The sequence below is a fragment of the Vidua macroura genome, chromosome 7 (genome assembly GCF_024509145.1).
Source record: "Vidua macroura isolate BioBank_ID:100142 chromosome 7, ASM2450914v1, whole genome shotgun sequence".
Classification (NCBI taxonomy): domain Eukaryota; kingdom Metazoa; phylum Chordata; class Aves; order Passeriformes; family Viduidae; genus Vidua; species Vidua macroura.
In genome coordinates, this window is record NC_071577.1 from 30,992,716 (window position 1) to 31,018,693 (window position 25,978).

At 40.9% G+C, this 25,978-nt stretch overlaps 1 protein-coding gene across 1 annotated transcript in view; it reads left to right on the plus strand.

Moving 5' to 3' along the window:
- KALRN (kalirin RhoGEF kinase) overlaps positions 1-25,978 on the plus strand; it is a 407,865-nt gene that overhangs the window by 328,715 nt on the left and 53,172 nt on the right. The window contains exons 23-33 of the mRNA XM_053983017.1: positions 28-146; positions 1,315-1,381; positions 2,004-2,113; positions 3,738-3,807; positions 5,491-5,580; positions 9,565-9,657; positions 9,986-10,097; positions 11,247-11,437; positions 11,848-11,949; positions 12,647-12,789; positions 13,890-13,992. Of these exons, the coding sequence (XP_053838992.1) occupies positions 28-146; positions 1,315-1,381; positions 2,004-2,113; positions 3,738-3,807; positions 5,491-5,580; positions 9,565-9,657; positions 9,986-10,097; positions 11,247-11,437; positions 11,848-11,949; positions 12,647-12,789; positions 13,890-13,992 (1,200 nt within the window). The remainder of the gene's footprint in view (positions 1-27; positions 147-1,314; positions 1,382-2,003; positions 2,114-3,737; positions 3,808-5,490; positions 5,581-9,564; positions 9,658-9,985; positions 10,098-11,246; positions 11,438-11,847; positions 11,950-12,646; positions 12,790-13,889; positions 13,993-25,978) is intronic.

Sequence of the window (25,978 nt, forward strand, 5' to 3'; positions counted from 1 at the left end):
TTAAACTCTGTACTTTTTTTTTCCTAGGATAACAAAGACCTAGAACTAGATATTATTCCAGCAAGTCTTTCAGACCGGGAGGTAAAGCTGCGAGATGCAAATCATGAAGTCAATGAAGAAAAAAGGAAGTCAGCCAGAAAGAAAGAGTATGTTCCCAAACACTCTGTCTGCATGGCACATTATCTGCTAAAGAATAATTCTGTGATATTTGCATAACCAGAACTGAATGACAGTCCTGTAACTCCTTCCAGCTGCAGAGCTATTGAGATAAGTCTGCAGGTGTAGGGCAGAAGTTGGTACTTGTAGGTTAGAGAATTTCAGAACATAAAGGTTGAATTTCTTCTAGTTTTAATCAGAAGTTAGAGAGGCAAAGTAGTGAGTCAAGTACTTGGATTAACCCTGATGTTGTGGAGTTGCTAATTTCCTTCTGGTTGTATATAAAAAGAAACATGAGCAGGAAAAAATAAAGAGCGTCTTCAGTTGTCTAAGTATTATCTAAACATCAGTGACCCAAGAGTTCACTTGAAGTTTAGGTTCAAATTTCAGCAGGTGTAGGACTGAGAGAACTGGAAATGGTTCATACTAGAGGACATAGTTGAGAAGTGCTTGTTGCAGTTAAATCCACAAACAGTCTATTTTCACAGTATTCTGTCTTATTTTTTGTGTAAGAATATTGGGAAAGTATTTCTCAACCCTCTGAAATTGTCACAGGTCATGACTGATAATAAACCACTTATATTTAGAAAATATTACACTTGGTATGCCTGTGGCAAATTTCAGGAATTTCAACTTTGAGGGGCCCAGCCTCAGCCTCTACAGATGCCATTATTGCATTTCGCAGCATCTGGATTTTCTCAGGTCAGATACCAAGCTGTTGAAGTTCTTTTCAAAGTAGTGGTGTCTCCCAAATCCATCTGTGTTGCCTCTGAAGGTAAAGTTTTAGGGTGACTTCCCACTGACTGTCAGCAAAGGTGCAAATGTTGGTGAATCACAATTCCTTAATCCTGGGGGGGAAAAATTTCCGAGAACCAACTGATAGTTAAGGATGGGCATGGATATAGTAAATTCCACAGACTCAGGAATACAACTTAATAGGATTTTGTGCAGAAAAGATTTTTAGAAAATAACTCTACAAGGGACTGGAGTATGAAGTGCTATTTTGGTCATGGACCTGAAAGGTGCAAAGTAAGGCGGCTGAATATCTAGGGTGGAAATACCCTTATTCCTTAAGACAATGGGAGGATGTTTTGTTTTCTGTTCATTGTAGAAATGCTTATAATGTCCAAACCACCTAAAATACTCCTTTTCTTCCAGATTCATTATGGCTGAGCTGCTGCAGACAGAAAAAGCTTATGTCAGGGATTTACACGAATGTTTAGAGGTAAGTTATGGCCCAGGAGCTCTCCAGTATTTCCTGGAAGCACATCCCCTCTGCAGTGAGGATGTTCACTTTAATGCACAGGCTGTGCACGTTGGTTCATGGAGCCTTTCCTTAAGGATTCAAATCTGTTCCTTTGAATCATCTCATACTAGAGAAACTTCTGGATTTGCACAGTCAAATATCTTGCCTAGCTGTACAGCAGGGTGTTCCTAAAGTGGATGGTGATATTCAAGGCAAAAACCAGAGTGTAATTCAGTGAAATCTGTCAGCTTTCACATTCCTGCAGTCTGACAGAGATTTTTATGTATCTGATGCTACTGAAGTGGCAAATCTGGCTTATCTTTCGGCTGTTCCTGCCTGCATTTTTTGGACACCATTAGGTGGATAGCAAAGACAGGTGATGTTGGTATGTTTCTGCTTTTTCCTCAGACAACTTCAAAGCATCAGCACTTTGAATTTCTCTGGAGAGCTTTGTGTAACAGTGGAATTTTTTTTTAGTTTGTTTATTTAACCTCAAAGTACATAGTTCCTTTCCAGCCTGTGCCTTTGGCAATAAAATAGCGAGTTCTATTCTTTTCCACTCTGTTTATTCACAAAATTAAGAGTTTCTTGTGTCTTCCAGACTTACCTTTGGGAAATGACAAGTGGAGTTGAAGAAATACCAGCTGGGATCCTTAATAAAGAACACATCATCTTTGGCAATATTCAGGAGATATATGACTTCCATAACAAGTAGGTTTTCTTAACAGTTCTGTTAATGTTTAGGCACTTGTGCATCTCTGTGGTGTCGGCAGAGAACCCCTACAGTACAGTGCATGCCTGAGTGTAAAGTAATTGATTTTGCAAAAAAATGTTTGATTTCTTGTTTTGTTTCTTTAACAAAAATGAATTGCAACTTAGTTCAAACTTCACCTTCAGCTGATTAACAATGCTAAAGTCATATTGTACCAATGCTTTGCAGTCTGATACCTGCTTTCCATCTCACAGCACGAGATCTAGTCTGGATGCTTGCCTGTCAAAAACATGATCTTGGAAAACGCAAAGGGGACAAAGTGGAATTGTTGGCATGAGCTGGGTTAATAAGTAGCTTTCTGCCACTTCTTGGAGACTTTCTGTATTTAATCTGTAACTAACAGTACTCCATCTTGTTAAGATAAGACTGTGTACCACAGCATTGTTTCCATGGTATAATGTGAATGCAAAAACAGTTATAAACTTAACATTTAGGGGAGATGAATCCAACAAGTTCAGTCTGAATTCCAAATCTGTCTTCAGGTTGCACTTCAAAAGCAAATCAAAGAATCCTTCCCTGTTCGAGTTTGGGACATTTCAAGTGCTTCAGTCAGATAAATGTGCCATCACCTAAATACAGCCCAGCAGAGCATGCCATATGCATGCTTTTTTGCAAGCAGCTTCCAAGCATATCAGGATAGTAGCCTGATTGCCTTCCCACTTGCCCTTTCTCTGTGGTGCTGTATTTCTGTTCTGATGACCCTGACTGATACCATCTGATTACCCTCCTTTTTCAGTTTGCACTGTTCCCAGCTGCCATCCCTCCAGCCCTCAGACATGTCCCACAGCTTCTCACTTAATTTCTCTTTTCTCTGACCCCTCCTCCTGCAGTCTGCTGCTTCTATGTAATCTTTTTTCCTCTAAAACTTCTTCCTAGCAATGCTATAATGAATTTCCCGTCCCCTCCACCAGTGTTCTCCACAGCCTTCTCCTTTGGCTGGTGATGTTAAGGCATCCTCCAGCCTGACTCGGAATCTGTGTCCAAGGAAGAGCAGCAAAGCTAGTGAATGGTCCAGGAAACATGTTCTAGGAGGAGCAGCTGAAGAAACTGTTTTATTCTTTCCACTCGGACATTGTAAAGGGCTCTATCTGCAAACAGGTGTCACTTGTGGTACAAGCTGTTCAGAGAGAGCTGATTTTTAAAATCTGTATTTTGAAAGTTTGCTACTTACCTATGAAAAGCTGAGCTTGTTGAAGTTGTACTTTGTGCAGTGTGCTGAGGTGGGTGTTGAGAACCTGGCAGCTTTGGGCTTCCCTTGTTGCTCTTTGTGTGAACCACTACACAAGAACTCTTTGAAGATCTATGTTCAGATAGAGCAGTCCTGAACACACTGACTCCCTGCTAGGGATTGCCTCTTTTTCCTTTCTGGTGGAGTTGGGCATGACTGTACTCAAAAAACAAAGCACCCCTTGGCAAGTGGCACTTTTCCTGCTGCCTGGACACTTGGGTAGTCCCATAATCAAGATACAAGTATTGATCATTAGCACTGATTAACTCATTGGTTATCCTGCATCTCCTGGGTATTTGACTGTAACTAATGACATTGGTCTCTTCTTTTTTCAGCATTTTTCTAAAGGAGCTGGAGAAATATGAGCAACTGCCTGAGGATGTGGGCCACTGCTTTGTCACCTGGGTAATGAGGCTGCTGCTTCTCATTATTTATTCAAATTAATTCCTCCAGTACAGATGGGAACAAGCTGGGAATAGGTGCAAGGATTATGTCCCCAGTGATAAATGAGATTAGGAGATAGTCTGGAACTACAACTGCTTTGTCCTTCACCTGTCCCAGGGTGAAAATTTCCAAAAGTCTCCTCAGCAATAGTGTGAAGTCTGTCCAGAGCCTCTCTCCTTGTCCTGCACTGACCAGCACAGCTTTTATTTACCTCTGCTGGTTTCTGTTTAGCAGACCTACATCAAACCAAACCTGTTTTTAGGGGTGACATTCATTTCCCTGTGAAAGGCCCTGGGAGGACAGACATTTAAAATCTTAATATACCTTCCTTAAAGAATTTTAGTCATGCCATGAACACTCCACAAAGGCATGAAGAACATATTTTATCAACTTTTTTCCTCCAGAAATTAGTGTCAAATTTCTGAGCCACTGTGCTCACTCATTCCATTATGCAATGCCAGGATAATTTCCAACAGGACTTTGAAATCTTGATGCAGAGAGTCTTTGTGAGCGTAGGAGGCTCTGGGAATTGGCTACAGTAATTTATCTGTATGAAAGCTGTTCTCTTTTCAAAATATTTACCAGTCAAGTCAGCCATCTTTGTGTTTTGTCTGGTTGTTTTACTCATATAGCAAAGCTAGGAATTAGTATTTTAAGAGTAAAGATGGAATATTTTCACTTAGCCAAAAAAAAAAATGAGCATGTTTAGATGATTTCAGATGGGCTTTTAATTTAAAAACATGTCACAAATCTTGATGAAATGGATTCAGAAATATTGTATACAAAGAACAGGTTACCTGTTTAGGAAAGATGAATGCATTTATGTATCATTCTCTGCAAAATCTTCATGGCAAAATCTTCACTTTAAGATACTACTGCATCACCTCAACAAAGGTACATGTCCAGAGCTGTGTGTGGGGTTACAGATGTACATACAAAGCTGCCTGCACAATTGCAGGATCCTGTTGTTTAGATATCTGGAATAAAATAATGCAAAAGCAATAAAAGGAAAACATCCTCCTCTTTTATTTGCCTCCCTCTTCTTGAGACCAGAGTACATTAATAGGAGGTGGGAGTGCACAGATGCTTTTAATTTCTGCTTACAAGTAAACAAATTAGGAAATAAAATGCAAAACACTCTTAGCACAGCATAAAATTTGAGCCATTGCAGTTTGAACCAAAGTAGGAAAGGCAAGCTTGGACCAAGTGTCACAAATTTCAAGTAAAAAATGTTGGCTTGTGCCAGTTTAAACTAGGTGAGTCACTTGCCCAGTTTCTAGATTGGCTTTATCTTCAAATAGGTGATAGAGTCAACACTTCATGACCAAGTTTTGAGACACTCAAACTCTTGTGTAACATTCATAGAACTGTTAGAAATTATTTTACAACTGGATTAAAATTCCCTCTGTGATATTTGTTAAAGAAAGCCTCCCACAGCCCTCAGAACTGCTCAAGTAAGCTATGAACCTTAAAGTCTTCTGCTCATAATTTACAGTTCTTGTGCTGTTTGGTGGCAGGGTGGGGGTGGTGGTGGGTGTGTGGGAGAGAGTTGTCACCTGTATTTATCCTGGTGTGCCTTAATAAAAACCTGTGGGAGCAGAGAAATAGCTTATCTTGCTTTTCCCTTGATGTTTGTTTTCACAGGCAGATAAATTTCAGATGTATGTCACCTACTGCAAAAACAAGCCTGACTCCAGCCAGCTCATCCTGGAACATGCAGGGACTTTCTTTGATGTAAGCAGCCATTGCTGTTTTCCTTCCACACACCTGGTGTAGCTCTGTGCTTTTTTATACTCAGGCTCTGGGCTCCTTTCTGTGCTTTGGCATTTGGGTTTTTCATTCCACTGCAAATATCACATGCTATGAGAACTCTTGGTGTGTAGTGAAATGGGGAGACACACATTCTTATGGGAACCTTTGGGCGTTTTTCAGACCTAATCCTTTCTAAAGATCTGATTTAGATGTAATCTCTGTTTCTGGGTTAGTGATAAAATTAAAATCTCAGATTCCATTCTATATTATGACCTGAAATCCCTAAATCTAAAATGAGCTCCTAGCCTCCTGTTCTGCAAATTCTACCCAGCTATTCCACATTTACTTCATTTTGCTAATAAGGAATTCCATTGGCTCCAATTAGACTGTTTCCCATATAAGTGTTAAATGTTTTTAGGCTCCAATTCCAATTTTGTAGGCTGAGAAAAAATCAAATTTTTGAGTACCTTTAAACCAAGCTCTTCCTCTTATTTGACCTCATCCATTTTGCCATACTTGTCTGCTACCTTATAGCTTTAATTAGTCATCTTTCTTTAAAATAATAAAATAAATAAAAGAAATAAGTGCTAAGACCTCTCTTCAAAGCATTTAAAGTGTTTGCAAATGCAACAGATCAGCAGGATCCAAACTGTGCTGGAGTTGGCAGCTGACATAAATCAGCTCCTCTGGAGTTTGTACGTGCCAATGGTTACAGCATTTCGGTCTCGCATGAGCCTCAGGAAAAGTGATGAGCACCTTTTCCTTTTGCCTTGTTACGGAGTGGTCTAAAAGTCGGGCGGAATGGAAGGGGTTTTCCAGGAGGTGGCGCTTGAGCCTGCTGAATGTTTGCACGAGTGGGTTGTGCTGGTCGGAGCCGCATTCGGTGTCCATCGGTGCTGTTTGCACAGGGTAAAAACCTTTCCACTGCAGCTCTCTGCATGGGCTGGAAAGCTGCCTGCTATTGCTCACTAGTGAATATTCGCCTGTCAGCAGCTGCTGTTTTGCCAGAGAGAGGTGTTTGCCTTCCGTGGGTGCTGGGCCATCACCCAGTGATGCTTGTGCCAAAAGACAAAGCTGACTCCCTCCCGGAAAAATCCTCAAGGAGGCACTCAGTGTGAGTGACTAAGGCAACGCAAAGTACCTGTAGATCCTTCTTACCTTGATCTTGGAGTGGCAGTCGTTCAGGGGCAGGACAGCCTGGCACAAGGAATACAGAGAAAATACTTGGTTTTTTTTTTCCAGGCAGAACGTGGAATTTCCCAAAACCCTGATGATGAGAGTGAATTATCTAGAATAACACCCCTTAGTAAGAAGCCTTCTTGAAAATCACAAGTGTTCCTCAAATTTCTTAAGCTTTCATAGGAAGCCACCTTTGAGATGAAAACAAGCCCTCCCAGTAATTTTAAACCCTTCAAGCCCATGGAAAACTTGCAGCTATAGGGCTCACTGTAAGGGTTAACTGATTAGGAGAATGAGAAAAGATAGTCACATATTTCATTTGAAACCATGAAGAGAATTACGAGCAATGCTGAGAGCTGGGCTGTTCTCAGGATGTAAGTGACGCCATGTATGTGGAGAAAAGCAATGTATTTTATTGAACCAGTTGAGACAGGTGGAAAACAATGCACAAACTCTCAGCTGTGAAACGTGCCTAGTTTATCCTACAGCATGGGTCTAATAAAGCCTAAAGATTACCATCTTCCCTCCCTACAGACAGTGCTTTGTTTATAAAATTCAGAAGTTGTTGGTATGGTTATATTAGCTGGAAATTGCACAGGGAATAATGAAAATAGTGTGTTTATTCTGTCTTGACTGCAGTAGACTTATTAATTTCTCTCTTTCAGTTTTTGTGTCCATCTTGTTCATCATTACTTAAAACTGTGTTCTTTATTCAGTAGTTTCAAAGATAAATGATGCCTGCCACGTTTAGCAAATTCTAATATTTGTAATACCATATACTTCAGGCTAGCAAGGTATATTTTTTATTACCAACATATGTTAGCTGTCAGCTTCAATTGGTAGAATCAGCCTGTTATTGAAGTAATCAAGTTGATTTTAGTGCCTTTAGTTAAGCAAGTTTTGATCTTTGGGACAGAGTTTAGTTGAGACATGTGCATGCTTCTGCTGTTTGGAATACTTCTTTTGCTTTGAATCTTGGAAAACATCCAATTTTATATTCAAGAAACTACAGGGCACTTTTGATTTGCATGACCAGCATGGAACAAGGTAAAACTCAGTGATTTTGGGAGCATTGCAGAGTGTGGCGTTTCTGCATGGATGAGGGTTCTTGGACAGTTTCTCTGCTGAGCCAGAATGTCCCTTAGGAAATGAGCAGAAGCACAAACAGGGTCTTACTCCAACACTTCAGGGACCAGAGGGAGGAGCTGCAGGGAGAACGTCCCTTCCCAGCACTTGTCAAATGTCACTCCATCACCCAGCTGTGTCTCTGCACAGTCTGATCAGGGAGCATCCTGGCAGAGCAAGGAGTGCCCAATGGGGAGGCATCTTGCTGAGAGCATGCCCTGCTGTTCAGAGAGCTGGGGGAAGGAGGAGGGCTAATTTTGTTACTTGGATCCTACAAAAACAAGTGTGCTTTGCCAGCTCCAGGAAGGTCACAGACGTGGCCGAGGTCTTGCTGGCTCCTGCAGTTGTGACTTGAGTCTCAGCCATGTGCTCTACAGGCACAGTTCCTCTGTGAAGTCAGCTATGACTCAGCTTCATGCAAACTCCAGTAACCCCCAAACAGAGACCCCTTGCTTTTGGATCTTCTTCATGGCACCAGGGCTATTTTAAAAAAAAAAAAAAAAAAAAAAAAAAAAAAAAAAAAAAATTCTAGTAAAAGAAACCAAACCAACAAACCAAAAATCTGTTGGCACATACATGAAAAGTGGATGCTTTTGCATCTCAGCATTAAGACAAACACTGGAGCTAAAAAGAAGCAGTAACCTCCCTAGTACTCAGCAGAAAATCAGATTGTATACAAAAGGAAAATTTCTGTTCTTGGCAGCTCTTCTCCCTTCATCTTCCATAACTTCTTCACTTTACAGTCTCAAATTTACACTCCAGTAGCTGGAGAAAAGTCCCATTCCCCTTTTCCATTTGCTTCTTTAGGAATCAAGGATTTCCTGGTGGCCAGGAACAAGGCAAGGCATGCCCAGGGGCCTGGCAGAGACAGAAGGGTTTCCAATCTGTTCTCTTTCAGCAGAGAATCTGCCCCTGTAGGGCATGAGTTTGGAGTCTTTTAGATGGCTAAATATGTTCATAAGGGTCCTGTAGGATTTTCAGGAGCTCTTAACTCCCCCTGGAACAGTTGGGACCTTTTGGATCCCTCAGGATTTCTGTGATATCTCCAGAAATTCGTGAGCACATCACACTGATCAGCCAAGACGTTTTGGCTGAGGTTCAGGTGATGAAACAGAAGTCTTCAGTGCTGTAACAGGTATCATGAGGGGATATCTCTCCTGGCCCCCAGGTGCCACCTCAGCGTAGAGCAGGTCTGTCAGCACTGTGTCAGACCTGTTATTCCCATGTGGATATTTCAGCTACCCCAGGGCTCTCAAATGGGACTCAATGCCTATGTTTGGACAGCTAAATTACACCCTACTCATGCAATTTAATTTAATGTCACTTCATTTTAATTGAATGTTAAGACTCTGCTTTCAGCCTTCATAACTAGGGGAAACCAGATGACATGACAGGTAAGTCATACTTAAGTCAAGGCCTGTTTACTCAGCAGAGCTTTAGCTTGACTTGCAGAGGGACCCTGCAGTTTAAGTGGCCTTAGGGGGACTCTGCAGTTTATTGCCAGCCTCACTGAAACCACACTAATGTGCATGTGAGCTTAAAGAGGGTTAAAAAACTAAACATAGAATGCAAGGATCCAGTGCTAAAATTAGTTATGGGTGGTTCTGTCTGGCAGGGGGTTAACAGTTTTCCATGACTGACTGCTGTTTTTATCCCTTCTAGGAAATTCAGCAAAGACACGGGCTGGCCAACTCCATCTCTTCTTATTTAATCAAGCCTGTCCAGAGGATCACAAAATACCAACTCCTACTGAAGGTACCTCAGTGAGCTGCACAGATCAGCTCGTGCAGAGCAAGTTCACAGGTTCATGAGTTACCTTCTGCTTAAGGGAGCTGCTTCATGACCTGTAAGCATAAGTCCCCCGAAATCTTCCAAGGGCACAGTCTCCCTTGAGAGCCCCTTGTTTTATCTTTACAGCTGTTCCTATTTGACCCCTACAATTTGTGAGCATCCACAGTGAGGTTTGCTGCAGTTCAGCTTTCTCCTGTCTCTGAAGCAACCTGCAGGGACCAAGTGGCACAGCTGGGTGTGAAGGCAGCAAGTGGAGCAGAGTTTGTTTATGGCTGTCTGCATTGCTTCTTAGGAACTGCTGACCTGCTGTGAGGAGGGCAAAGGGGAGCTGAAGGATGGTCTGGAAGTGATGCTCAGTGTCCCAAAGAAGGCCAACGATGCAATGCACGTCAGCATGCTGGAAGGTGGGCAGGGGCCAGGGTGGGGAGGGACCTGCTGAGAAATGATGTTTGTTGGTAACATGTGGAAGCTAATAGACGTTGACTGTAGCAATACTGTTGTTTCATCATAATTTTTAGGTACCTCCTGGTTCCTTTCTGATATTTCTCCAAAACTCTTAAAAGAATAAATCTGGCTAGGAAGTCTGGGGAGAAGGGGAGGTATTGATCTGTATTTTTTTTGTGTATATATATATATATATACGGATATATGTACATATGTGTATGTATGCATATTGATATGCAATGTATGTGTACATATATATATTTAGCTAAAACATTCCTTCTCCATTAAACAAAAAATCCCCTCCTGAAACAGTATCAGTTTAGCTGCTGACAGCTGTAAAAATTATTGGATGAAAACATTTCATAATTCTGTTTCAACATTTCAAAAGTTCTGGTTTTCTGAGAGAAAACAGCTTGTGTTTCAAAATGTTAGCATAGTTACGCCAACAATTTTTTTTTAAAAGCAGTAGAAAAATACTTTAAAACTACAGAAAAAAGAAGTTTGATTGGCACCAAGTGAAGTCTTTTATTGGCTTATTACTGTCTGGAGTATTTCTGAAATGTAAAAATTTTATTCTGGACTGAGATGCTTTATTGTGTCTCACACATTTGCTTGGCCTGGGAAAATAATTTCAAGCCTGGCTTGAGGAAAACCAAGAAACAAGCAGAATACTAAAACAGGTGTAAAAAGGAAGTAGTGCCAGTAGCCAGGCAACACAATAAGCACAGGTGATTAAAATTGCAAGAGGGCAAACTGAATTTGTAAATAAGTGCATAGGATTTCTTGCAATGCAATTCTCTGTACAGTAACCACCACTGAAGCCTTCATAACATTTTTTTTGAGTAATTATTACAAGACTTCAGCAGCAGCCTCATTTAGCACATATGATGTATTTGACTTCTCGTTAAGTAATTACATTGCTGCAGTAAAAAAGAAAAAAAAGGAAAAAGAAAAATATTATCATTGTGGCAATAGATAGCCATTACTATCCTTTCAGAATATGAAAAAAAAAAAGTGGAAGACCTTTTAATTTCAAGTGTTGACTTTGGTGTCTCTGTGAAATGCTTATCCTAAGAATAAATACAAGTGATTGTATTTTGTGGTTTTAGGGTTTGATGAGAACCTTGACGTCCAGGGAGAGCTGATTCTTCAGGATTCCTTCCAAGTGTGGGATCCCAAGTCTCTCATTCGGAAAGGCCGTGAGAGGCATTTGTTTCTCTTTGAAATCTCTTTGGTGTTTAGCAAAGAGATCAAAGATTCTTCAGGACACACAAAATATGTTTACAAGAACAAGTTACTGGTAGGTGTGGCTGCAAAGAAAATATTCTGGGTGTTGTGTTTTTTGTAGGTAGAAGAGGTGTTTTGGAGGCTCACATGTCCTCTGCTGGGTTGGGGTCACTTTTGCCCCTGGAAGGGCTGGCCCTGAGTCCTTCAGGACTCACCTGGAAGTCAGCCTGCAGTGAGTCTGGAGAGGTTTAAGGTAGTGAGATGTGAAGGGTGGGGGGAAATGCGAGCAGGATCGCTGCAGCCATTCACTTCCCTGCCACCCTAGAGCTTTTCTGTTTCTTTCATCTCTGTGTAGCAAACGGAGATAAAATCCCATTCCCCTACCCATCCCAGCCTCCCCACTTCTTCCTACAAGTCCAAAGTTTTCTGTATTCATGAAGCTTCATATATATGAAATCTTTCATCATCTCTCCTCCACACTAGACCTCAGAACTGGGAGTGACTGAACATGTTGAAGGAGATCCCTGCAAATTTGCTTTGTGGTCTGGACGAACACCATCCTCAGACAATAAAACAGTGCTGAAAGTAAGTCTTTTCTGTTTGTTTTCTTTGCCTTTAGCATTTCTAGTTCAGGCCTTGGGAGCCCTGAATGAAAGGTCAGTTTTTTTTCTCCTCATATTCACATGGCTTCCCTATCTGCCTGTGGGATCATGCCTGCATCAGGAGCAGCTGAGCCCTAAGGCCTCAGTAGCAATTGGGACAGTTGTGCAGCCTTACTGGAACTGCATCTCCTCTTGCAGCTTGTGTTGAGCAGCTGCTCACGGACACAGGGCAGGTCTCAGGGTGTTTGGCTGGGAGGGTGTCATTCTCATAGTCCTTTGCCACTGGGCTTATCAACAACCAACCTCTTCCACAGACCTCCAGAGCTGACAGCCTGTTCTGTCAAGTGAGTGTCTCCTGAAGAATCCACATTATAGCTGTTTTGTCTAAGGAATTCCCAGCTGTGCACTGATAGCCTGTTTCCCCTCTGCAGAGCATGCTGTATTGCTAGCATCAAATGTATTTATCCAGAGCTTAGCTGCTTTGCTGTTGCTTGCCAAGTAGGTCTAGTCAGAATGCTCTCAGTTCCCTGGGGTTACCAGGTACTCCAGCAGCTGCTGCAGAGCAGCAGAGAGGACAAACAGTTAATCATGACATTCATCAGCTGACATCTCACCAGCTTCTCTACACGGGAGGTGAGAACATAATAAAGTCTCTATCTTTCTGCCTTGTGAAACTTTAGGCATCCAGTATTGAAACAAAACAGGAGTGGATCAAAAATATCCGGGAAGTTATTCAAGAAAGGATCATTCATCTGAAAGGAGCTCTGAAAGAGCCCATTCAGCTCCCCAAGACACCAGCAAAGCAGCGAAACAATAGCAGAAGGTAACTTCAGTCATTCCTCACAACATGAAATCACTAGTGTGTTCTCAACACCAGTGTCTGTGGACTTTTTACTGGTTTTTACTGTAGTCAGAGCAGTTTTCATTGTCTCTGCTTTTTTTAATGTTGTCTTGGCAAAAGTAGCTAGAAATCTTTTTTATGATATACGTACAAACAGCTTTCATTTTATGCTCCAAATTATAGAGAGAAACAGTAAAAATTCTTCAGAGTCCAAGGTTATAGTTCTTTCCTAAAGTAGATTTTGGCACGTTTAATTGGCAATCAAAATCATAGTTGATCCTATCAATGCATTGAAGAATATATAGTGAATAATCTGTATTTCATCATCTAATACAAGCTTGTTTCAGCCTGTCAAGTAATGTTAATTTTTTTCTGTCAACTTTTTCAATCTTGGATTAAATGGAAATTATAGATAATGAATTGCTCTTTTTCTGATGTGGCACTCCCAAAAGCCAACTGTAATTTGAGCATCTTCATTTTCTCATCAAATTTTATCCCTCTTTTACTTCAGGCTGTGTCATAGAGATATCCAAAGCATAAATAACCAAGTCACCCAGGAGACCTGTAGCAAAGCAGAGATCCAGACATTTCTTCTAAGAACATGCTCCAATACAAAAGTTTTCTTGTACAGAATGGAGACATATTTTTTCTTTGTCCCTAAGTATATATATGTATTGTACTATTTAAGTATTTGCTTTGAAAGACCAATAAACATTTATGACAATTTTATCTGTACAGCCAGAGGGAAGAAAATTTGTTAGCAGCCTCAGTGAGGTAAATAGATAGAGCTCTATACTGTCTTTATCGGTATTTGGATAGCACCTTTTTATGGCTTAGTATTAAATTCCTCAAGAAATTTAAACAAATGTTGTGATTATGTGCAAATCCAAACCCCATAGCTGAGGGTGACATCATTCTAAACTGCAAGAGCTCTATAGCATCATCGGCTGCCTCAGAGGGGTAATTTTAGCACAATCCAGCTCTGTCCTGCTGACTCAGCGCTTCTCAACTCCACCTCTCAAATTGTGCTCGCTGGTGATGTGTTGAGGAATGTCATTGTTTCCCAATCACCTCTCTTGCAGAGATGGAATAGATGATGTAGACAGCCAAGGGGATGGCAGCAGTCAACCTGACACCATTTCCATTGCCTCCAGGACATCACAGAACACAGTGGACAGTGATAAGGTAGGACAGAAATGCGAAAATAGCTGGCAGGTAATTGCCCCCAGAAAAATATAAGTGAAAAGCAGAATAGAAAGCAGAAGAAGGCAACCTGTTTTCTACTGAGTGAGCTGAAACTTAAATTCCCCTCGCTAGGTTATTAAAACCCAGTCTGTTTCTGTGTGCTTGTCAGTATTGCTCTTCTACACAGTAACATATCTGTCACTGCTGTTTGTTTGTGGTTAATACACAGAGGTTCAATTGACTCTGAAGGAAGAGCCCAGAGCAACCTTTTCCTGCCTGGTAAATCCTGTCCTGTGAGATCCAGCTTCTGAAGGAGCAAACATATGGTTATGTTACATATTTCCCTCTGAGCTGAAATCAGTGGTTTGTTGGAGGGAATGCAAGTACTTAGACACCAATTAATTCAGCAACGCTGGGATCCTGGCTGGTATCTTGAGAGCCTGGGAGACCTACCATTCCCAGAGACTGTGATTCTGGACCCCTCTCCTTACAGACATATGCTGGAGCATATGGATGGCCCTGAGACATACTAGATTCTGTTGGGATGCTGCACACTGTCAGCACTTACATACTTGTCATTTTACTTGTCAGACAATCTGAGTCCAAATCCCCAGCTCCACTAGGATGCCTCACTTGAATTTGTCACCCTGATACCTCCAGCTGTGCTCTTCTACTGAATTAGCAGTTGATTGTAGGAGAAAATGGGCAGTTAATAATTACCTTAGCTACACTGATGGGGTTTGTCATATCCCCTGAGGGAATGCCCATATTCTTTTCATGTGTTGTTTTGAAATCACATGTAACTTGAAAAAAGCTGGATTCTCCCATGCCTTTATGGATTTACATATTTGTCAGGGCTTTAATTATGCTGCCACTCAGACAAAGTAGAAGGATGTCTTCACAAAATCAAAGTCCAAGCTTTGGTTGTAGAGTTCACAGGTAAGGTTCACTGCAGACACTGCTTTGAAAGCTGGACTCAGAAATATAAGTTAATTTCAAATAAATTACCTTTGTAAGACTATCTGTTGTATTTATCTTAAATGCATGTCCCCAGTATTTAACTTCTTTGTCCAATAATGTGCATTAGAAAACTACTAAGCCTCGCAATCCAAAGGCCACTGTAATGTATGCAAATACTTTGCCTGATGTCTGAGAAGTCTTCAATCCACATGGACTTGTCTTACTTTCTGTGTTTTTCACATTTATCATTCCTGCTAAAAGGCCCTGACTTAGTGCAGTACTTGAGCTCATGCTTAATTTTAAGCACTCGCCTAAGCTTTGCTCGTTGCCCCAGCCCGTTGTCTCGGTTGCATGAATTCTGGCCATGTCTAGGTAAGATGCTCCATGTTGCATGCTGCAGCTGCATACAAGGGCTATGGTGCCAACACAGGCTGTGTACCCTGAAAGACAGCCCAGCGTGGCAGGAGTTGGTTTAAGGATTCAAGACTGGAAACGTTTATAGGAATTTCTATCCAGAACCTTGTTTGAACTGAACAGCAAATGTGTATGACATAAACTGAGTAAAGATGGTACAGGGAAAAAGTTGTTACCACTGGGGAAAGGGTTGTGTCATGCTTTTAACTTTTTTTGACTTGCTGATTTAAGGCTGTGTGGTTTTGTGTCCTATTATACATTTAATGAATAGAAACAAATTTGAGTGTACATCTAAGGCTAAAGGTTGCTTGTATGTGCTTTGTTGAATCTGAGGTAGCAGTGTATTATCCTTTAACTAGAGAGGCAGTTCCTGCTCAACAGTTTCCTTATTGTCTCTGATGCTAATGCCAGAATACTGTGGAGAATTCAGCTCCTAGAGTGCTGCATTATCATGTCTTTGCTCCAAGGAGAATGAACTCCCTGCATCTCTTTATAGTTCTCTCATTTTTCCTGCACAATGTTACCCAGATTAGTGGCAGATGAAGCTGAGCTGCCTTGCCTCCTGCTGAATTGGCAGAGTCACACCCGTGTTCAGTGTCCGCTCAGACATCGGGCTCACCTGCTAGCACAAAGCCCTCAGCACAGGCTGGCACCTGCTGTGCAGGGCCTGTCTTGTCAGCAGATCCAAAGCTCTGAAAGCGCTCCTAATTGTGACATTTTACCACATGGGTTTTTTTCCTTCAGTGTGTAGTTGAGTTTTTCTTCTAGGAGGGTCGGAATGAAATGTGATTGGACTGGGAGGTTTTATATTCTCACATGGATGGGTGCTAGTTATCAGCACTGGAAGCAGGACCATATCATGCTCTCCAGGTAGGTTTTCTTGGCAGAACTGACAGTTCTTGGCACTCATTGTAGCATACATGCCATAGTTAACTCGTGTGGGGCTGATAGCAGCTCCAATGGGTACAGGGCTCAGTAGTCAGGGGTTTCCCCGCCTATTTAACTCCAGCACAGTCAGCAGACTTATTCCCATGAGTTCAGATTCAAGCCTAGAAGTTTTCTGCAGCTGCAGCCTCCATGGGTGACTTCTCTATGTGCCCCAGTGAGATCTCCATCCAGAGGAGCCAATGGAAAGAGCGCCTACCTTTAGAACCTCTGGCTGTTCACAGCAGCCTCATCTGCAAACTCATGCCAAGAGCTTTGCAGTGCCAGCAGCGTGCCAGGATGGCAGCAGATTCATCCTGCCTTGGGACCATCTATGTACTAGCTCCGTGCCAGAAGCTATTCTCAAGTAACATGTAAGAGTTGATATTACTCTCTGAAGCCAAAAAATTTCAAAGATTTAGCTGACACAGTTTGTCCTTTCCCTAAACCTTGCTATTATGCCTGAGGATTGCCTAACGCATTAGTTGGATGCTCAGACAAGAATGTCAAACAACATTTTAGACACAGAAAATCACAACTTCTCAAAGATTCTCAATTTCAAGTAGCACTTCTGCTTAACAACACTCCTCATGCCTCAAGTCATATGTATTTCTTTCAACTTATTTGTGAGTCAACTCCTCCTGAGTTGTAAGTAGCAATTTCTGTTTTCTCTCACCATGGCACAGCCCTGGAATTAAGCTTTATTTTTGCATTTCAAACTCCTTAAAAGACAAAAAGGTTTTTTGTTGTTAAGTGGGAATGAAATAACCTTACCTGTAAATTCAGCAAGGATTTTTTTTCTCTCAAGACATATGAATCTGGCCACAACATTTATCAGGGGGATCCTTTGGTGCAGAGGATAGAGCACTTTGACTGGGGCTGAGTCCTGGTTCTGCTCTGTCACTCACATGTTGGATGCCATCACGTAGTACATTTGATGGCACATTACTATTTCCTTTTTTCCCCTTGTTTGGATGAGGAATTTGCAGGGGGAGACACAAATTCTTGCAAACATGACATTTGTGCATTAATTACAGCATTGTCCTCCATTGTCCCAACACATGATGCAGGCCAGAATTCAGGCCTGGTTTTGTAGCCTTTATGGTAGCATAAATGCTACCATATGCTTTGAAAATATTCAGAGTTATATGCCTGACCCCAGAAGTGTTATTAAGCCTTTAAGTATGCAGACTTTCCTGACTGCAGGCAGTGGTCAGGTGATTATATATAAAGATTCTCCAGATTAAAAAAAAAAAATAAAATAATGTCCGGATCTGTTTAAATTAAATACCTGATTAAGTAGCTTCTTAAATCTGAATATGAGTATTTAATATCTTTACTTTCCTTGGGCTTTTCTCTGTCAAAAGTATGTAAATCAATTATCTGCAGACTCAAACATTTCATTTTCATGAAATAGTATATAGTAGAAACACAGACTTCAAGTAAGGTCTGCACCTTTGTAAAATGAAAGAAGGAGAGAACATATAAAATGTGTCTTTTTCCATTTGCAATCCATGACTACTTCTATATGCAATCTATAATCTAAAATATTTTATACACAGGAAAATAATTATTTGGATTGTCGTTTGGATTGTGTAAGTTTTATGTAGAGGGGGAAAAATGGGTTGATGACCCAGACTCAGTGCTAAAGAATCAATAGATAATGAATACTATTACAGTAATTGCAATTCCCATTGAGCATCCAGGTCAGGTCCTAGGTAACCCACTACACAGAATTTCTTCATCCTTTTCCAAAAGGCAAAGGAGACAGCTTTTGTTCTATACAGTAAGCCCTCTTCAGCTTGCTATCTAAAATCCTCTCCTTAGAGAGAAATCCTTGCCCTATTCACAGCAGGCAGGATTTCAGTCTTTATATTTGGATTCAAAGCAGTGGGGAATTGCATAAAGGAAATGTTACATGCAGAGGATTCTCATTTGTTAAGCCCATTGAGCTGTTGGCTTGTGAAGCAGCTGTTTCTGGTGATACTGGTCCAGCTTCCAATGGCCTCCTTTATGTCGGCTTTTGCAGAATACTGAGGAGAGCAGTTTTCATTTCCTTCTGTTGTTTTTGGATGTGGAAAAAGGCTCTGAAATGTGAACTGAAAACGTTTTACTCTCTAAAAATAAATCTACATTATAAATTCCTATCTTTTCCATTAGATACTATACTCAGCTCATCTTTCAGCAACCATGAGACTGAGATCTTGACCTCTTCCATATTGGTGGCATTATATAAAATCTGGGAATAATCATTCTTCTAATTGAAGGTAATTTGTACAAGAGGGGAGATTTTGGAATTAAGGCTTATTGGAACAAGTCACTTAGGGGCAAATTCTCTTTTCTTGAGAAGCTCCTATTCAAGGTAAACCTGCTTTGATATTGGTGCTGAAGTGGGAAGCGCTCACTCACTGCCAGTGAGTTCTGTGTTGAGTCACGTGCAGGAGACACATTTCTACTGCAGTACTGGGGGAATATTAAGGGACAGGGGGTGTTGACCCTCAGCAGTGCTTGTGTATGGCCAAAACATGTGTCACCATGGACTGGAGTCTGTGCAGCACCTGAGCAGTGTCACTGACCTGAACAGCAAACATCTGTCAGTGGAAAAATCTCTCTGCCAGGGGTTAGTGGGTTCTGTGTATTGCAGCTGATTGGAAAGAAGCTGGAAGGTGCAATGTAAACTCTGTGGCAGAGCCAAGGGAGAGCAGGATCAGGGGAATATGGAGTGGGTGGTTAAGCAGGGAGTCACTTAAATACAGAATCAGGAGTATTTAGAAGTCTTCCCATTTTCTGGAGCACTGTGGTAGGTGTTATCAATTTATCTGCCAGGCGTTGACCTGAAGAGGTTTCTTCCTCCAGCCAAGATATTTTACTCTCAGTAAATTGGATTAGATTAAACAACTGTGAGTTTCTAAAGGGCAGAGGAAGGGATTGATTTGGACTCATTTTTGTAAGTACTTTGTGGTTATTCTGCCACTGTCCCAGCAAGTGATATGCCAGAATTCAGCGTACTGTCTGCACTGCTGCTTCCTTGCAGGGACTGGTGATTTATGGGACCACAAGTAAAACTAAATTTATGTAATAGAAAATGACTGCTGACTGTTAAGTGAAGTTTTCCTGTGAAGGTATGATAAAGAGGAGTGAATTATGGCCCCAGATGATGTATTTCTATTGCTTGGATGCTGCCTAGCATTAGAGCAGTTCTGACATTGAGTTCCTACTGCCCTCACCTGTGGAAAAGAGAAAACATGATAGCAATCAAAGGAAAATCTGACATAAAACATTTTGGCACTTTAATTAGCCTTCTTGAGGGCTCACTAGCTCTAGGTGGTTAACTCTTTTGAAGATACTGTCATGTAGTAGCAAAATATTTATCTTACCAAGGAAATAAATTGTTCAGCCAGGAGCTGACATTTTTCTGTCTCTCTAATGATAGTTTCTTAAAATTTCCTTCAGCTTTGGGAGGCTGCCTCTCGGTTCTGGCTCTGAATCCTGGTTAGGACCTCTGTAAATTCAGCTCTTCTCTGAGAAAAATATACAAATGTATGTATCTTTTTTTCACTGTGAATGCTTCCCTGAAACTGAAATCATTGAAGTGACATTTGGAGCTGATAAAATGAGACTGGTTTATCTCTGCTGGCAATGCCTGATTTGGCATGAGCTTGCCCTTCTTAATCCTTGATGTTCAGTAATATTACTGTGACTTTTTTTCTCTCTTTCCTAAGTATAAGTAAGGACTTTGCCTTTACTTCCTTTATTTCTTATCAGGAATGCAGCAGTGCCAATATCATGAAATGTTCCAGCTTTTGATTTGCAGTGCTCTACTTGTCTCTCTAAATTTGATGCTTTTCAGTCTTTTGGAAAATTTACTTGAGGCTCTTGGAGTGAAATATAACACACTCAAACAGGCAAGGTATAAACTACGTTTTTAGATTTCCAAATGAAGGAAATCTGGACTGAAGTGCTACACGTAATTTGAATTGTGCAAACTTTCATGGGCACTCACAGAAAACTCTGAAGCTCAGAGGGGATCCAAATAATTGCAACCATTCTTTGCTCAGTGTTTGGCCTATGCTCTCCCTTGGTATAACTTAATCTCTGCTTTGGGGACTTGGCTGATAGGTCTCACAATGCCTTTATTTGTCTGTACACTAGGCACTATGGCTTGGAGCTGTACAGGAATTTACCCACCTGCCATGTTCAGAGCAGCTCTTTTCTTAGTGATTTATAATGCATGTAGCAAAGAATCTCCAGCTCAGGTATTAATACTGGCTCTGCCTACAGCACAGATCTCCCAGGACAATTCTGGGGCCTTTGGCACTTTTTTTTCCCTGTGAACTTTGAAAAAAATGGACTTTGGTCTTCCCTGGCTTGGAATCAGATTTCAAAACAATCAAAAAAAGTAACTCTTACCAACCTTGATTTTCAGCCAGGTTCCATCCTGGCTTGAATTACATGTTATCTGTCTTTTCTGGCATCCATTTCTAAAGGTAACAGGTAGGTGATCAGGAGATTTACCTCTGAGAAGAGATCTGTCAAAGGTGCAAGTGCTACTGCCAGTAAGGACATTTGTTTCCTGTTGCCAGCCAGTTCTTGCTGCAGCTGTGGGTGGAGGCAGCACCAGGCACAGGCTGTTTTGTTTCACAGAACCTTCTTGGAAAAGGCTCTTTTGAAAAACAAAATAAAATAATATGAGCTGGTTTTAAAATATAACACTTGTTGGAAGCACTTGCAAACTTCATAGTAATTATTCAGGGGACTTTCTATAAAGTCCTAATCATGTAGTGGAGCTTTATTAATTTTTTCTTGTACTGTGTGGCTGGATGATTTCCCACACACCTACCGAGGAGATGATGATAATGGATGAGTTTCCCCAAAGACCCCTTTTTTTTATCTACTAGTTGAATTTTACAAAAAAAAAATTCCCAGAGATTTGAGTGTTTCACACTGAGAAAATAACAGCAAAGCCAAAACATCTGCAATGCCCATGGAAATAACAATCATGTTGTTCATTGGGCAATATTTCCAGGAAATAGCTTCATAAAAGGCAGGCATGAAATTTGCCATGAATTTTAAATGTTTCAGCTGGGATTTCTCAAAGTGCTGTTGAACTTTAGTGGGATCTCTGTTCTCAAAGTTCTTGACACAATTCTTTCCCCAAAGGAAAGCCATTCCTGTGGTGGTCAGTGCAGGGTCACTGCTCAGCACCCACAAGTTTATTTCCAGACCTGTGCAAGAAACAGCAGATATTTTCTGAACACCTCTCCAAAGTTTGTTTGGTTTTTTGTGGCTATAAAAACTGCAAATATAAATCCAGATTCAGTTGGGTGTTCACGTGCTGAGAACAGATTCGACTGCAAGTCCCTGAAATTGAAGTCCTACAGAAAGTGGTTCTTCAAAGATGTCTTTTCAGCATTTTCCTCCATGCAGAACTTACATCCAGGGCAGGTAGAATATGCTCTACTTCTTTTATAGAATGCATATTTTTGTAAAGTTTCTTTTCTATTGCTATCCATTTCATAAAGAATATTTGCTATTGACTTTAATAAATAATGCTTTTTCATTTAGGACATAATGATCAGCATTCAGTATGCTTTCATTCATATTCTTAGATTTTTTAAATTTAATGCATCCTTTGGTGGAAAATAAGTAAATCAGTAACACTTGAAAATGTAAGTCAAGTTCCGTTATGATAAAACAAGTGTATGGAACTCCTTCAGACTGAAGGTCTCTTGAGAACACTGTAGATATAAATATCCACACATTCCTGTTGAGGGTATTTAAATGTAATTTCTGTAGTAACCCATTTGATCTCTCCTTTCTATTCCTGCCAGCAGTGTGAAAATCAGATTCTGTACTGATGTGCTGATGGGCACATTTGTATAATCATATAATCTTAGTCCATATCATGAGTATCCTAAATCCACTGCAAATATCATATCTCTCAAGACACTTCTGAAGCACATGTGATTCTGCTTATGCAGGATGGCTGTAATTTTAAAATGTACAGAATAAGGTGGAGAGTGCTGCCCTTTAAAAGATGGCTGGAAACTCAGCTGTGGACAACACTATGGTCTTACATGACAGGAAATAAGCTCCATATCAATAAATCTATATTACTAAGCAAACCAAAAAAAAAAAAAAAAAAAAAAAAAAAAAGATATTTTGATGCCTGCTGTGAAGAAAGAGGATGTTTAAGTTAGGGGGATGTTTAAGTGAATGAGTTTAATGAAAGCAGATTATGAAGGAAGGCAGTACAGGAAAATCCCTGTCTTTATTTCAAAGGCATGAACAACCTCAGTGATTTTAAAATAGAAGTATTAAGATAAATTATTGATTTGCACTGAAGAATTAAAGGATATTCTGTTTTTCAGCTCTGCAGAGGAACCAGCTGTTGTTTGACTTTTATAAATGTGCTGTGATTTTCAAAGAATCAGATGTCAAAGTTTTGTTGCCAATTACCTTGCATTAGAAATTGAATTAGACTTCAGGTGGGAGAGGAGTTTCTATCTCTGAACTGGTCTTTGACTGATTGGGAAGCAGTTCAAATTGATTCATGTTAGTCAAAATTAGTATTTTTTTCAGCAAAAAATGGTTAGATAAAAGCATATGTATTTGAAGAGAGCAAATGACTGAGCTCCTTCCTCCTCTGTATCTGCTAATGTGAGTGCAAGCTGAACTGTGAGTCATTAAAGGCCATTTCCTCATTATTGCTTATCAAAACTAACATTGTGTTCCTTCCCTTTCTCCTCATGAACAATCCCTTTTCACCTTTGTCCTTGCACCTCGTGCACAGCACAGGATGCCAGTCCTGGAGTGACACTGCTGAGGTGATTCCTCACCTCGGGCTGCCACAGAGTGACCTGCACCATCACCTCTAATGAGGGTACACAGCACCTGCCCAGACCCACCTTCCCAAAAATCTGACACCACTTTGGAAACCAGCCTGCTCAGGACAAAAAATGGACACTCCTGCTTCAGCCTTGTGCTGGTGTTTCAAATTAGTCTGTTGATTAAAGGGGAAAAATAGTTAATTAAAAGTGGATAGATTGTGGGGTCCCTTCCAAATGAGGACAGATAGAATAGGAATCGTCCATCAATATTCTGCAGTTGTCTCTGTATCCATTCTTGGGCCACCAGATCATCTGAAGTACTTGGCTTGGAAAGAAAGGAGCAAACAGTATTCAGAACTTGTTTTTTTAAAAGGGTATTTTTATTCTTTTTTTAAATTTCATCTCAAGTTCGACTTTCTATGTTGTCATTAAGCAAGAACTTGTTCCTCATCTAAATCTGATTGTTCTCCTCCTGTTCTTCAAAGAGCTTGAGTTCATGTTTATTTATCCTGTGCTGTTTTGAGTTGTTTCTGGGGTTTCATTCTGGTGATTACTGTGTGTTTGTTTAATTTGGATGTACAATATAAAATATATCCCTCTAGAGGAACAATATGTTTTCTTTTTGGCATAGGTTTTTTTTTTCATTTTAGAATTCATCGTTTGTGTGTGGTTAATGCTTACTAGAGATGCCAGGTTTGTTCAAGAAACTTAGAAAACCTTGGAACAAGATGATTCCAGCTATAAAGGGCACACAGGGATAACATGGAATAACTGTCTAGAAATGAAGAAAATTTTAAGTGAGATCAGAGCTTGGTGTTAGGAACTGACCTTTGAACAACACTAAATTTCATTGATCAAGGACATTAGAGGACACTGGACATCATTCAAGTTCGAAGTTAATATTAGCAAGAGGTTTGATATTGGAAAAAAAAAACTGTGTGAAGGAGGGGGACTAAAGGAAACTGTTCCAAATTCCTTTTTTCTTCATATTAAGGTGATCAAGTCAGGAAAATACAGTTCACAATATTTATAAGAACATCTTTAATTCAGTCATGTAGCAGCTTTTAGGTAGGTGTTCAGAAATTCTGCTGAAGGGTCTCTGCTTTTGTTAAGTCTATGTCTGCAGCAGCAGCCATTGCCTCCTTGCCAATGAGTGATGTTAGTGTGTGCTGGTGGCCTTATCCAGATTTGGCTGACTCTTGGTGTGCTGAATTCATCCTTTCCTGGGAGTCATCAAGACTGTGTGTCTCCAGAACTCACCAGTTCTTGGGAAAATCTCACAACCATCTCAGCTCATACTTCTCTGTTCGCCTTGCTGTCTGCTGGTAAATGTTTCTCTATCCAAACACGTAGATAAAACTGATATAAAAACTCATTCATGCATTCTCCTGGCATGACCCTCGTACAAAGTGGAATGCCTGATTTTGGGCAAAAGGGAGCAGCCAGATAGTGAGATAATTGATCTTAACTCTTAAACCTTAGTCTTTGTGTGCTGCCTGGTTGAGCACAGCTGTGACCATGAAGTATCAGATGAACACAGGCACCGGACTGGGAGGCAATAGAAGGAGGCATGGGACATGGAGGACAAGCCACAAGGAAGCACAGAGCTGGGCAAGTAGCTGAGGGAGGTGAAAGCTTTCCTGAGAACTGGAGATGTTCCATTTGAGGGGACTGTAGGAAGTGATCACACCACTGGGTATGTCATTATTTTGTCTTCTCTTTCCCCTTAAATCCCAGTGAAGGATTCTTTCTTCTTCTCACCCCTACGTCAAGTAGGTAGGAAAAGGCTTTGAGTTATGGGAAGGGCTGTTCTGTTTTCTTCTGCTTGTCCACAAACTCACGGCCTTTTCAGTGATCTGAGGCAGTATTTATTCTCCAGCCAAGTATTTTTGCTGCAGGATGCCCCAGGAGGCACCTCCCTGCCTTGGATTCAGCATTCTCCCCACCTTGTAAACCACATGCGTGCCTTGCTACTGGCAGCTAACGGAAGGGAGAGAGGCATCCAAAGCTTCCCCCAAGCCTCTGTGTCCAGGATCCAAGTGCTGCTGCTGTCCAGATCAACTTTATTTTTCTGTTTGTGTCTTGCATTAATTTAAAACCCACTAACAATCCAAATCAAACTCTCCTTCCTCAAATGTGTGCAGGCAAGAAACAGAGGAGTGTGAAACATGGCACAACTCCACAAGCCCTCTTCTGCCTGGGTTAATTTTTCCTGACACTACAGCATCACTTCCTGACCATAAACAAATGTAAATAAGCAATTATTGAAAGCACAAGGCTGGACCACACATGCATGTTTTCCACTGGCATGGAGAAAAGCTGTGTGTTGATTGCTGATTATTTATTTTCACAAGGGTCAGTTGGGTTTGTTGTTATGTCTTTAGGGCACCGTCTCTCGAGGTGCTGATCGTCCTCAGCTTGCAGGAAGAATTGAGGGTGGGAGCCAGCTGTGCCCCACACGTCCTGGGCCTCAGTTGGCATTATTACTAGAAGTTCTCCAGTGTTGATATTTACTGCATGATCCTGAGCAGTCAGTAGGAAAGGACAGCAGGGGTGTACCCAGCGGAAGGAGCACTTAGCCAAGCCATGTGATTTTCCTTTAAAACTCGAGTCATTAAACCATCAGTTAGAAGTGTGACATTTATATAGAGAAAAAAAAGGAAATTGAAATGCACACAGAGAAACTTCAGCTTTCTGGCTTGCTGCAGATAATGCAGTGAGAGCTGATTTTTGTCCTTAGAAATGTAACGGCTGAGTTCTCTATCCATCTCTACCTATAAAAAAAATGGGCCAAATGGCATTCAGCTGACTGGTCTTTGCCCTCACATGCTGGACAGTCCCCTACTGTGCAGGCTTCC